Below are 13262 nucleotides of genomic sequence, written 5' to 3'. Positions count from 1 at the left end.
TCCTAGCCAAAGTAGTTATTATAAATAAACGCTACAATCAAGATCTCTTCTTAGGAAATACAACATCCTGTTACCCCAAGGCGTATTTATTGGCTTTATGCACGTGATAAAATAACCGTCACTTTTTAACAGCACGGGATCGAAAGTGACGGACACCGTTTTATCACGCTGTCACGTAGACAAGAACGACCCTCATACCCTAACATAACAAGAACATATTATTGAAAGGTTCTTTATCCACGATGGGGTGGATTGGATCAGGCACCATCGACGAGACCCGCAATATTAATAAACACTGCCGTCTCGTTATTATTCTTCATGAAAACATTTAATCATGAAGAATAATAAATAACGCTTTATTTTATTAATGATATACCTACTCACAAGAAGCGCTGTATTTCGACTCAATTTTCACACATGATATACTGGCACGTGTAACAATTAATCAACGTTACCACCTGCATCGTTCTCAATATGCCGATATTACCCACAAAATCCCCAGCCGATTATTAAAATCATATGGGTACATTGATGCTGATACAGAAGTAATTAATGCCGATTTTCTACCACATAAATATACTCGTAGGTACAGTCAACAACAGAGCCATGAAATACAGGCAAAGTGTCAAAAATATGTATACAGTACTTTAGCACCTGTACATTAAGGTAGTGTATACATATTTTTGGCACTTTGCCTGTATTCATAGCTCTGTTGTTGACTGTACGAGTACTCGATCGTATCTCAGTCAGATGTACTCTGCTCTGTACTCACATTCTGAAAGGAAATTTCGATATCTACGTTTAATAACTAATACAATAAGAATACCAATTCGCTATTCTTGGTCTAGAGTCTAGACCAAGGATAGCGAAATAGTATTCTTATTCTAAGTCTAGACTCTAGACTTAGGTTTCATGACATGAACGTGAAATATAAATCAACGATAATTTTATTTCACAACGTAGTTTTGGTTTGTGATTTATATAAATCGGAGTGTTCTTTGTTGAGGCTAACCGCGAAATATTCGAATATCAACGGGACAGTTTAAACCAGTTTATTAATAATAAATATGTAGGTATTCAGTGATTAAATAACTTTCTGTGTTAGTGAGGTAACTGAATTACATACATTAATTTAACCAAACTTTGTCAGCAATGTAAGCACATATAAATATGTACGTATGTACCAATAAAATCACGTTTTGAAATAAAATAATAAATATTGTGGGCCAAACGTTCACAAATCGGGCTGGTTCTACTGTAAGCCCAATAAATAAAGTTTGTTTGTGGATACTACCGCGACGCGAGAGCAAAGCGTCTTGTTTCAGGTTGGTAAAAAGTGGTGTCGTGTAAGTAGGTACCTGTACGGTTTTTTCGTGAAACTTACGGCTCGATTCGGAAAATGAATTAGATTTCTACTAGACTTCAACAAGTTACGATATGGATAATTTAAAGATATTTGTAAGATAGATATGTCAAATTTGACGTTTCTGCGATTCTGGAGGTTCTCTTGAACGATTTCGACAAGTTATGACTTAGATATCCAAGTCACATCTAGTCGATATCTAATGTAGATCTAGTTGATCTCTAAATCGTCTCTAGATCTTGTGATTATCTCGAAATCCGAATAGGCCTGTTAGTCAGCTGGTTGGATAATTACATGATTTTTTTGTTATTTTTCATAATGTTCGAGCTCAAAGCGCACTCATAATAATAATGTAGTGTACCTACATACATGTGTCTTGTTAAATATATTTATATTCTTTCTAAAAATTTTGGTTAACTTTCGGAAAGTCGTCACCAGAACTAGAAAAAGCTGACAAGCATGATTTATTCACATTTTTAGATACACACAGTTCCCCAGCAGAGTCTAACACAATGGTGGGACAAATTGCATGACTCTTCGGAGCGGCGCCGTTTCCTAACAAAGAAACAAATAAAAGGGATCGGGCAATGCATTCATTGTTCCCTATGTGACTACACGCTACCTCCTTGACAAAAATAGCTCAATGTAGGTATTGGAATAGTCCTGGACGCAAATGGCGAGAGCTCAGCGGGTAGGCAATATATATCCAGGTCCATCTCGTAATAGTACTTTATTTATTGAATTAAGTTTACAAGCGGTCCTAGCCAAGATCACAATCGTTTATTGACAAACGCCTAATAAAACTTAATAATGTATCAATCAGTGTCAATACGAAACATAACGTGACAATTTTCAACATTATTGAGCGTTGATTGGAATTATCTATAAATAATTGTCACTCGACTAGCTGACTGAGTGATAGGTAGGTATGATTCGATTTTAGGAAGAACAAGAGAGCGCTAAGTGCAACCGGAAAAGCGATAACAATTATACGGAGGAAATTTTGGATTCGTATTTGCTCTCTATATACATACATATGTTTTTTTGTCAACTGGCAGCATAACCACTCACATGCTTGATATTTTTCAGTGACCTCTATTATTATAATAAAATAAGGGTGACAGCTGGTAGCTACAGTTACCAAAAGCATGTGAGTGGATAAACAATATTTGTTTGTTGAGGTATTACATAACAAACAGAAAATAAAAAATATTTACAATGAATTATTTATTTTGGCTATCCGATCCTTACCTTCGACCGAATCTCGCCAATAACACGTTGGCAATTCGCCGCACCCTCGTTGCGTGGCGGGCTTAAAGGTTTGTTTAGGATCAATGTTGTTGGCAGAGATATGCAGAGATATTTACGAGAGGATTATTCCATACGAATCAAGGATTTTCATCAACAAGGTCAGTCCGGGTATTATTTACAAGCCTAGTTAATGGGTAGTCAACAGTTCCATGCTAATAATTTGGCAACTCTATGGCTCACTATTTAGGCGTAATCAGCTACATTATGTATATCCGAAAATGAAAATGATCAGACAATGTGGCATTAGTATAGGTACATCATCGAGAATCCAAATTTTCCGTTTCGTTTCATGTAGTCATATGGACATGTCATGATACGGACGTACATTCTGACTCTAATGTATTCATGAGTAAAAAATAAATGAATAAATAAGTCTTTGTTTAAAATTAACACATTTTAGTTATTATATTTTGGTTGCATGACATTTTATTTTTTAACGCATGCTGTGCTTACATAATGTATAAGAGTACTTGTACTTGTAACTTATATAGAGTTAAGCACTAATAGTCACATATCTACAATACAAAAAAATATTCGGAAATGCAATTACATTCCTAAATATTATATAATTTAATTTAAGTAATTACTTAATAATGTTATTAATATTGAATTTCAGCGGTTATCTTTTATAAAAATTATATAAACTTACTTATTTTAACTTTGACTCATGCTTATATTTTTTATTCAATGCCGCCTTTCGCCTTGATTTCAATGTCAAGACTCCTAGTCTTTTAAAAATTGTGAACCAACCATTTGATGAAATAACATAATATATTAGCCGCCGTCAGACCAAACCGCTCCGCTACCACTTTATCATAGTGACAGTCAATACGTGCAAGCCACGCGGTCTAGTAATTGACTTGCGAATGGAATATTAATGCACTTTGATAAGAACCCTCTCAATACCTCCGTCGGATCTTAAATGTTACTGCGGATCTTGAATTTTAGCAGGTAAAATTATGATTGACTTTCACTGAGAGAAAAGTACAACAAAAATACACTTAGAATTACAAAAATAAACTTAATCCGGGGACAAGGAGAGTTAACTAATAGGAACAAATTGACTTTTGCAATTTCTATTAGTTCTTGCAATTTCTATTAGTTCTTGCAATTTCTATTATCTGTTTGTTGAAATTATATTTGGGATTACTGAGCTGTTTGTAGAAATAAATAAACTTTACAGAAATAGTGAAACGTCCATAATTATTACTAAAACTTCATTTTTTCCCCCACTACAGAACTGTTTTTTTAATTCCTGGTGATGATTTTTCTGTCAGTGTTACTGTGGTTATCCACAGGCATATTTTAATTGTTTAGTGAAGCGAGATCGAGAAATATTGCTTTCTGCTCTTTAGTGAACGATAAAGTACCTAACCAAAAAATAGTTTTATATCGTTACTTACAACCATGAGGTTCCACATCTTGGCGGCTTCAGCGACGGTGGTGCACACGGTGGAGCAGCCTGCCAGCAGCAGCAGCTTTTGTGGCGGGTTGTAGAGCAAGTTGTACATCACACTTGCACCCAGCCCCGGCTCGCACTGACAAACACAAATAAAATTTTAATGGAGTATTTCCATGTAACACGAGGCTTTATATACGCAGCGAGCGTTATAATGACCAAAGTATATCTAAAGGTATTACCAAACCCAGCGAAACAAGAAAATTAATGCTTCCTTCCCACCAACTTCCTTTTCGTTTTCTAAGTAGGTCTTATTTTATCTCGGTAAGAAAAATACGAGTGTTATCAAGGACGCTTTGTAATTTTATACAGTCCGTTGAGCGATTGGCGCCGAAAGCATTAATGCTCTGGGATAACGTTAATGTGGTCAATTGCGTGTGCCGCGGCGGCAGGAGGATATTTAGTGTTTTACGGAGTTATTGTGTTGTCAAATGGAAAATACTTTGGCATAATGTCAATTGTTCTAACATAAAATTAAAAGAAATCACCCCAATACATTGCAGATATTTAAACAAGAACTAAAGTCCGTTAGGTACTTATAGGGTCGCTTGTATATATCATTGTACCACAATATTAGATATCATAGGAACCCTAGCATTTCCGAAGAAAAAGATTCTAATCTTTGTACTTGTAAAAACCGAGGGCCAGACACTATCACGAGTAATGACAAAATTTGTACTTTTAAGAAATTAAAATTATATTACTATAGTGACAGTGTAGTGATTGATTGTAATAAAGTTAATTTAAATATGTATCTTGCTTCAGTATTGGAGTAGGTAATAACAAAGTAACGACAGTGTAGGTACCTATTGATTTTAACGATGTTTTGTTAGATGTTTGTTTGTATATAATTCATGATAATTATATCCGTAAATTAGTTTAAACATCAGCTACCTATTATAGATTATGTATATGTATGTTCAATTCCAATTCTCTATACTTATTAATAACAAGACATGTCTGTTCGTTACGCCTTGATTTTTTTTGCGGAGTATAATACATCCGATACAAACTGTATCCTCCATTTTCTCTGTAGCTAGATTTTCCTTTGACTAGCATGTTAAAAATGAGTATCTACTACCTGTCGTCTACAGAAAAATGTAACCTTTTTCTGTAAAGAGGGTATCACTAGCTGCTGTGTCTACCTACTCACTAACATTAAATCCTTTTTCAGATATACGAGTAAACTAAGCTATTTTGTATTATCGTTTTATATATTAATGCATCGAATGCATCCGTGTACATTTTCCTTGTGCAGAATTACTGGTCGCGAGAGGTGGCACAGAAATAACTCGCTGTGACAGCCACTACGTGCTTCCACAGAAGGATACCTACTATTTCTTTTTGTGGTAGCGAATCATTTGCTTTAAGTTCTACTACTAAAATATATTTCGTTTAATTTCCTACGAAATACATGTTCCATAACAACGACCTGAAATTAAAAAAAAATAGAAAAATGTATGAATATTGTCATAAAACGTACTGTGGCACCATTAAGCAAAGCCGAACACTTAAAAAGCTTCTTTATTGTTAGAAGAAATTTAAGCAATCGAATTCGGACAAATACCTGCTGCCAATTTGCTGATAAAAAGTTGTTGATTGAATCACACTCCTTAAAAGACATTTTCTATAATAAAATCTAAGTCGATTATGGACGAATAATCACACCAAAGCGATGGAGTCGTCGAGTTCTCAGTGAATTTAAATCGATAAAATGGGAAATTACCTTCTGCCGGCTCGGAAAATCTATCCAATAAAATTTTCTTCCGTGAGCCATTCATAAATTCTCAATAATTGAATCGAACGTCAGGCTCAGCCTCTGCAATGCAATATCGTAGGCCTATGATCATTTGGATTTATGGCTCGCCTTGCGTCGGCTAGGGGTGCAGGGTGGCTGGCGGGACCGAGTACCGACCTTTTTGTTAATTACCGCTCGAGATATACAGCTGGCTCCGGTTTCAAATTTAATGGATTAGATCTAACACTTTTAATTATCGGCACCGAAGACATGAAATCCTTTCAGCAGTAACGGAAATTTACTTAAATAAACACAAATTAATAACGATTTTAACGAGTTAGCGTATCTTGGTTTTATTTTACGATGTACTTTAATTAATAGGTAAATAGATCACTGTCGATTCTCAAACATTAATTAAGTATTAAGTATATGTTAAATAAGGTAACTCAATGTCTGAATTAAGACTTGGCAGACCAAACTAAGTACTTAGTATAGTCCGCATACCTACTTTTTCTATGGAGCTTCCATACAACTATTTAATTGCCTTATCAATGTTAAACTGATACAGTGATAACTAGTGGCAGCCATATGGTAGCAGTTGTAGGTTGTTAACAAAACTATTGACGGAAATATTATTTAGAAAAAGTATTACTATGTCAAGATTTTATAAAATACAATTTATGTTATTCTTAAAAATATTTTATATCAGGTGTAAGGTTGCAGTTATAAACAAAATACTGTACCTACACTTTATGATATTGATCACAACATTTATGTGGCGTGATGTTGAGTAAAAAGAAGAAGGTACAGGTGTCAATATTTACCTTGCTATCGTTGCTGTGCAGCAGCAGCTTGAAACCGGAGAGTAGGTCAGAGCGCGCGTTGACGTCGGCCAGCGCGAGCTCGGCGGCAGGCATGCAGGCCTGCCCGCCCTGCCAGCCGCCCTCGCCCTCCATCGGGAAGATGCCCCCGATGTGCAGGTCGTTGTCTCTCCTCCCCTCGCACGCACTTAACACGCTCAGCCACAGCACCAGCGCTCGCGCTTGCCCGCCTTTACTCCGCCCACCGTACCTCCATCGACTCCGCGCCACGCACACACACTTGGCAACAACGAATAATTGCACTATTACCTCGACTAATAACGACTTAACATCGGAAATAATTGTCCTAGTTCTTAAGGAATGTACAAAATCTTTTAATTTGACTAGCGGACGCTTTGAAAAATTAATGTTCGTCCGCGCTCGCGAGAGGGAGGCGTTTTGATATAAGTATGATATCACCCGTAAAGAGAGTAGGTATAACCTAATAAGCGTGTAATTTTGTATAAAATGTAGTTTTGTAGGTGGATGGTGCGTCGCGCCGTGACCGGGCCCAGCCGCCGCCGCCGCGCCCGGCCCGACGCGCGCGCCGCGCTGGGTCATCGCTCGCGGCGGGGACATGCTGTCATTGATCACCTCTTCGTGCATTTTTCATCTTCTCTCCTGTAACAAGAGAATTCGCTCTTAGTTTCTACTATCATTCTATCAACTTACTTGAAGTAGTCCTTAATGTTAATAAGTAATATGCAAATTAAATAAACTATGCCTCTAATTTAATAAAATAATCTGTAACGTGAAGTCAAGCATTGTTGGTATTTTGTTAAATCACATTTGCATTATTTTTATGTTTTACGGAAATGCCTTTTATAGTCATCAGTAATGAATTATCGACTTACCGGCTAAGTTATTCTGAGTGCTTTATTTTAAGTGATCAATTCTATTCCACAGCCTGACAATAATTTAATACGACTCAAGAGTTTAATATCGGATAAGAGAGCTTCCGAACTTCAACTTGGTTCTCGCAGCAAAACGTACAAAAGCTAAGTAAGATTCTAAGGCTATAACTTCACAGAGTCAAGCCCGTTCATTCATATCTGAGATGCGGATAATGTTCTACGAGAATTTCTGCTGTCGTCTACAAAAAGCCGGATTATCGGCTTTCGAAAAGCCAACCGCCATGAAATGACGAAGTTAATGATTCGAAGCTTATTATCTCTGAAATAATTCAAGTTATTTCAATTCAAAAGTAGAAATTATACTGACAGGAACGCGATAAGGCAAATGATGAATTATGAGCGCTATTAGCCATCAGTAGAAATATAAAAAAAAATGAATGACACGCTGAAGTTTGTAGCTGGTTGGGGCTGGGACTTGAATTAGATCGTTGATTTTGGTAAGTACTTACATAAAAAATATTCCGGTCGTGTAAATTTCAGTTTTTTATTGATTATCTTTAGTTTAATTTCATAACTTTGAAGAGCGCAACAAAGCACAAAATTGTGCGAAATTCCGTCTTAGCCCGTAGTTGGGGTTGTAGGAGACAGCAATGGGGTGGGATGGGAAAATGTATGGAGTATAAATTTCGGATCGTGACTGTCTTGCTTGCCTTGATTCGATCCCCGCCCCATTTTACGCTCATTCTTATCACTCCTCTTCCGCATGATGGGTCCCCGCCACCCCGGTGCCGGACTTGACCCCATATCTTACACCTCTCACTTCTAGTTCCAGTTTATTTTAAATATTATAATACGGACACTGAGTGTTGCCACAAGAAACAGAAATATGTCTCAAAAGTATAATAAATCTACTGAACCAGAAAATCAAAGTAGTAACTGAAAACATCCGCGTCCCTTCTGCCTCTAAATCCCTACTCACCCCATTTTACGGTACCTATATTTGGGCGTTGAGCGTGTTTGGCAGCGTTAATTACTTAATTACCTATACGCTATAAACAGTTGGTACGACGTTTGATATTATGACATCGGCAATAATGTTAACTGGATACACAGCGATCCATCAAACGCCTGTATCGGTGGCTGAGAGCGTATGGTGCGCGCACTTTTAACTATAGCTGTACAGTGGATGTTTACTCAACCACCGCTGCTGCCTCTCCTCGCTGTGATTTATGAGCCACCCACAAATGTAGCGGATCGCCGTGTCATACGAATAAAAGCAGTGAAATAATATAAGCTTGCGATATCTTAATATGATATTACTTTGCTAATATACGTCACAATTTGATATATAGGCTCGAGATGTGAAAACACTTTTCGAGTTCCAAATAATAGGTAGGGACATGATGTTCAATTAATATAATTAATTTCAAAATACAGCGTCGGCGACGTCTGACGTTAATAATTGTTTAAGTTTAGGTTCCAAGTTACGTTCGGTATCATTTTCAACGATTTAAATCAAAGATGTAAAAGTATATTTAATCTAAATCGGTTCATCGGTTATTGATTTCCCATACAATCTTCCACCTTTTCAACTTTTTTTGCTGTTACTCTCTCTCGTCAGCGTCATTACCAATAAATATAATTAAACTAAAATTAAAATCTTAACCTAAAAACAAACCTAAAAAATAAATAAATTAATATAAAATTATCCCCTCGAGGCATGGTGCCGAGAAGCTTGCAGCATTTCCCCGCTGTATCGCAATACCCTAAGTAAAGCGATGGGCATGGAAGCCGCCAGCTCTATGGTCATCGGTGATGTACTCTGCGTGTTTTATGTCTAAATGTTTGTTCATACCTATTAGTAAAGAAATATATTATTATGTAAATAAATAGATATTCTGACGAACAATTAGGTAATGGAACAAGTTTTAAGTTGTAGAGAGGACCATATTTGTTATTTAAACTGCCCTAGTTTAAGCCTTGTAACCCGGGTTGTAATCCTTTTCTTTTATTATTTCTATCGGAGTTACAAAAAATTATAATTGATGTGTTTCCACTTTCTATTCTACAACATTCGACATAACGTTTAATCTTAGAGCATTTAATAACTGGAGTCGCCCTTGTTACGTTAAGCCGTCGTTAACATTAGCCCTTTGCCGAAAAACTTGCACATTTGTGCAAACTTTTGTATGTAGGTACTGAATATGGCTATTTGTACGGTTCTTAAAAAACCTGTAGAAATAGCAATACATTTGACGTCCTCTCCTCCGCAAAAAGCGGCAGACTGTTTCGTATATAAAACTAGCTGTTGCCCGCGACTTCGTCCGCGTGGAATCTTATCTTCAACATTTTACATCTTTAGTACCTATAATTTTCATATCCAAGCAATGTTGGAATTAAGTACTTTTCTTTTTTAGCAAGTTGTATGAAGTTTTAAGTCAAGTGGATTTTGATGTTGGTTGCTGAAATTACTTTTCTTGTATATAAAATGACAGCCATGACGTCTCCAGTTACTAAATGCTCTAAGCGTTTAATGCACTACCTTACTTCGCTTTTACGAGCAATTGAGTGTTTTCGAACACTCATTTAAAGAAGTTGCGCTGTAACTGTGTCAATTAGAGCACGGAAATAATTGCTTTCTTGCGACTAAGTCTCTCTAAGAAAAACTTCATAACTGGACATCGTCAAGGATAATGGAGTTCGATACAATAAAGAGTTTATTTACAGGACATGGGTACGTAACGTTGTTCTAGAAAGAGAGTATGTACTGTAGATGATATTTTGTTTTATTTATTTTGGTTAAGATCTTTGAAAACATTTAATTAAGATTCACAATAATGTTAATAATTGTGAGCTAGCAATCAACTGACAAAAAAAATTCAAATATATACATATGTTATTAATTATTTGTCACTGGGCCACAGCCACGCTTCCTCAACCTGCAAGATCCGTAATAACACATCCTTTCATCCTTTAAAAAATACCTACTACGATTAGAAACGTCCATATTTTTATAGTATAAAACTATATTGAGTTGAACAACAAGGAAACTCGGTAAAAATGCTAATGAAATTGGTCTAAATAGGAGATTTCGTTGAATATTTTCGTTGGTGTGCGTCATTGTTTATTCAGAAAACGTTCTCATTTGAAAAGAGCTGCACAAAAAGATCCATTTCGTTTAGCGTATTTTAATTGCTATTGAATGAAGGTATTATTTATGAGGAGTACTCGTAGGTACCTACTTGTACAGGGGTAGATGGGTCTTGTAGCGAGTTATAATAAGAGTGCAATTATAATCGACCCACCTTGAGATAAACCTGAACGTTGGTTCAGTGGTACATATAAATATATCTAATCAATAAGCATCTGTTATAAAAAAATGCTAAGTGGAACTTTTTTTAAACAAATATGTACAGTCAGCAATACTATTCGCTTAGCACCTTTGCATACAAACTTCTATGCAGGAGGGGGTACCTTTTCTCTGCAGCTAATATTAATGGCAGTAGTTGGGCATTTATTTTAACCAGATAATTAAAAAAAATAAAACGATGTGGAATCTTAATTCTGTCAATATGTGGTATTTGTTTTTAGTATTGTTCCAGTATTACACTTATATACTTAGAAAGTTATAAAGAATTACTTCAATGCTAGTAAAGGCTCAACTTTATCACCCTTAAGTCCCAGTACGGAGTATAAATGGATTGACTGACTCATTTGATCCGGTTAGCAATTCGTTCATCTTGCGTCGGAGAAAATGGAATTGCAATTTAATATAAATGACGCTTTGACGGGAAAATGAAAACTCGGTGTCGGACTAGCTTCCTCGCCGCAGCGGGTTAATGCAATCAGACCTATCCATTGCGGCAATTTTAGGGGAAATCGTGTAACGTCACACCTCAGACGCCGCATCCTAATATGTATGTATCAAGACTGCGTACATATATGTACGTCTTCAACTAAAGACGAAAATATTGATTTACATAATCAGTATGTAAGTAGTCACAATTTCAATAAGGGCCACTTGCACCATCCCACTAACCCGGAGTTAAGCGGTTAAACAGTTAACCCAGTGTCAAATTGTACTGGTAACCAAGGTAACTTCAGGTTTAACCGGTTAACCCCGGGTTAGTGGAGTGGTGCAAGTGGGCTTAATATAGATATACTTTTTTTGCGTTCTTTCACCACATGAATACTTTGAAAATAGGCTACGTCAGCCCCCGGAGAGCTCACGATCGTTGCTCTCACTAACCTGTGAATACCCAGTCGCCGAGGCCGAAACCGGCTAGGACAGGATGATGATGATGACTTTGAAAGAGCCGGAAGACATATTTTTAAACTGCTTTTTATTATTTATTAAGTTCAAGTATTTAAGTTTGTGTGAATACTGATCATGACATCTTTTGTCGATAATCTTGCATGGTATGCCATGCCCTGTCAATGTTTAATGAAATAGTTATCGCCGCTATCGGTGATAAATAATAACAGTCATCTTATTTTTTATTATCTTAATTCTGATTGACATACTTACTAAAATAAGTCTTTACGTGTTGAATAACGGTAAACATCGTGGCACAAAATATTTTCTACCCAGTCCCTCAGAGACACGTCTAACGTTCGATAGAAGCATCGTATGACGGAAAACCTTTTTTAAAAGCGTTCCTAAAGCTATATTTGTATTATACGGACCAACAACCGGGCGCGTCAACGCGTCGTAGTTTTTGACATAAATACTACTCATGTAGGGTTCGCCCCTTCGGGGAGCAGCCCTTTGAGGAGATATTATGTAATGTGCTTTTATGTGTCTTAATTTTCTTGTTGTCATAGGCTTTTGTTTTGTTAACAACGGGTACGGACAACGTTATATAAATTGTAAGATGCATGTGTACAGTCAGCAAAACTATTAACTTAGCACCCCTGCGTACATATTTGTCCCCAAATTTCGGCAAAATCTAAATGAATTAGAATTTATGAGATGGTTAATTTTATACTTGTTAACGAAGTGTTATGGTTAGTTTTATTAATAAGCGTTAGCTGGCTGTCGATCTCATCAAGTTGAACCGCAGCGGCGGCAGCGTGTGGAACGCCGCTAGTTAGCGAGCCAATATGCATCCGCTGTTGCAGGCAAGTTCAACTTTCTGTATTTAATAGTTCAACGAAACTCAGTTTCCGCGCGCCGTTGGAGTAATTATGCTTTTACCGTAAGCCACAACACGCGCAGCGGTCCCTGGCTATCTACTCCAGCGAAGAGCTCGCGGGCAACAGGTATACTGTACCTGCCTTATAATGTACGCCTCCATTATCTAGTTAACGGAGCCGACCTCATTGATACGGAGAAGCTTTTGCACCTAGATTTTCGTATGTCCTCATCGTAAGTGCTTTCCCGGCTTGCTGCCTTAGATATATTCCTGATAGATGCTTGTTCCTTATCCGAACCATGGGTGTTATGAGCATTTAAGTAATTATTTATATACAGGTTGTTTTTAGTCACCTGTAATAATTTACGGGGTTATTATTTTATTGTACAGGTCATACTTTCATTCTGAACAACTTTGGAATGGGACCAACCCCGAAATCACGAAAGAAAAATTAACTCTTCCGTACAAAATAGACCATTCCAACATCAGACCAGCCAAAATGTATAAAACAGGCAATTTTATATCTCAAAACTGATATTTAA

At 36.7% G+C, this 13262-nt stretch overlaps 1 protein-coding gene across 3 annotated transcripts in view; it reads right to left on the bottom strand.

The window, feature by feature from the left end:
• LOC134678550 (gamma-aminobutyric acid type B receptor subunit 1) overlaps positions 1 to 13262 on the bottom strand; it is a 188791-nt gene that overhangs the window by 75493 nt on the left and 100036 nt on the right. For all 3 annotated transcript variants that reach the window (XM_063537147.1, XM_063537145.1, XM_063537146.1), the window contains exons 2-3: positions 6696 to 7352; positions 4078 to 4212 (exon numbers count right to left, since the gene is read on the bottom strand). In XM_063537147.1, coding sequence (XP_063393217.1) covers positions 4078 to 4212; positions 6696 to 7337 — 777 coding nt within the window. In that variant the 5' untranslated portion in view covers positions 7338 to 7352. The remainder of the gene's footprint in view (positions 1 to 4077; positions 4213 to 6695; positions 7353 to 13262) is intronic.

Source organism: Cydia fagiglandana, chromosome Z, assembly GCF_963556715.1.
Source record: "Cydia fagiglandana chromosome Z, ilCydFagi1.1, whole genome shotgun sequence".
NCBI classification, from domain to species: domain Eukaryota; kingdom Metazoa; phylum Arthropoda; class Insecta; order Lepidoptera; family Tortricidae; genus Cydia; species Cydia fagiglandana.
The sequence above is the reverse complement of the archived record's forward strand: the minus strand, read 5'-3'. Positions and strand labels throughout refer to the sequence as shown.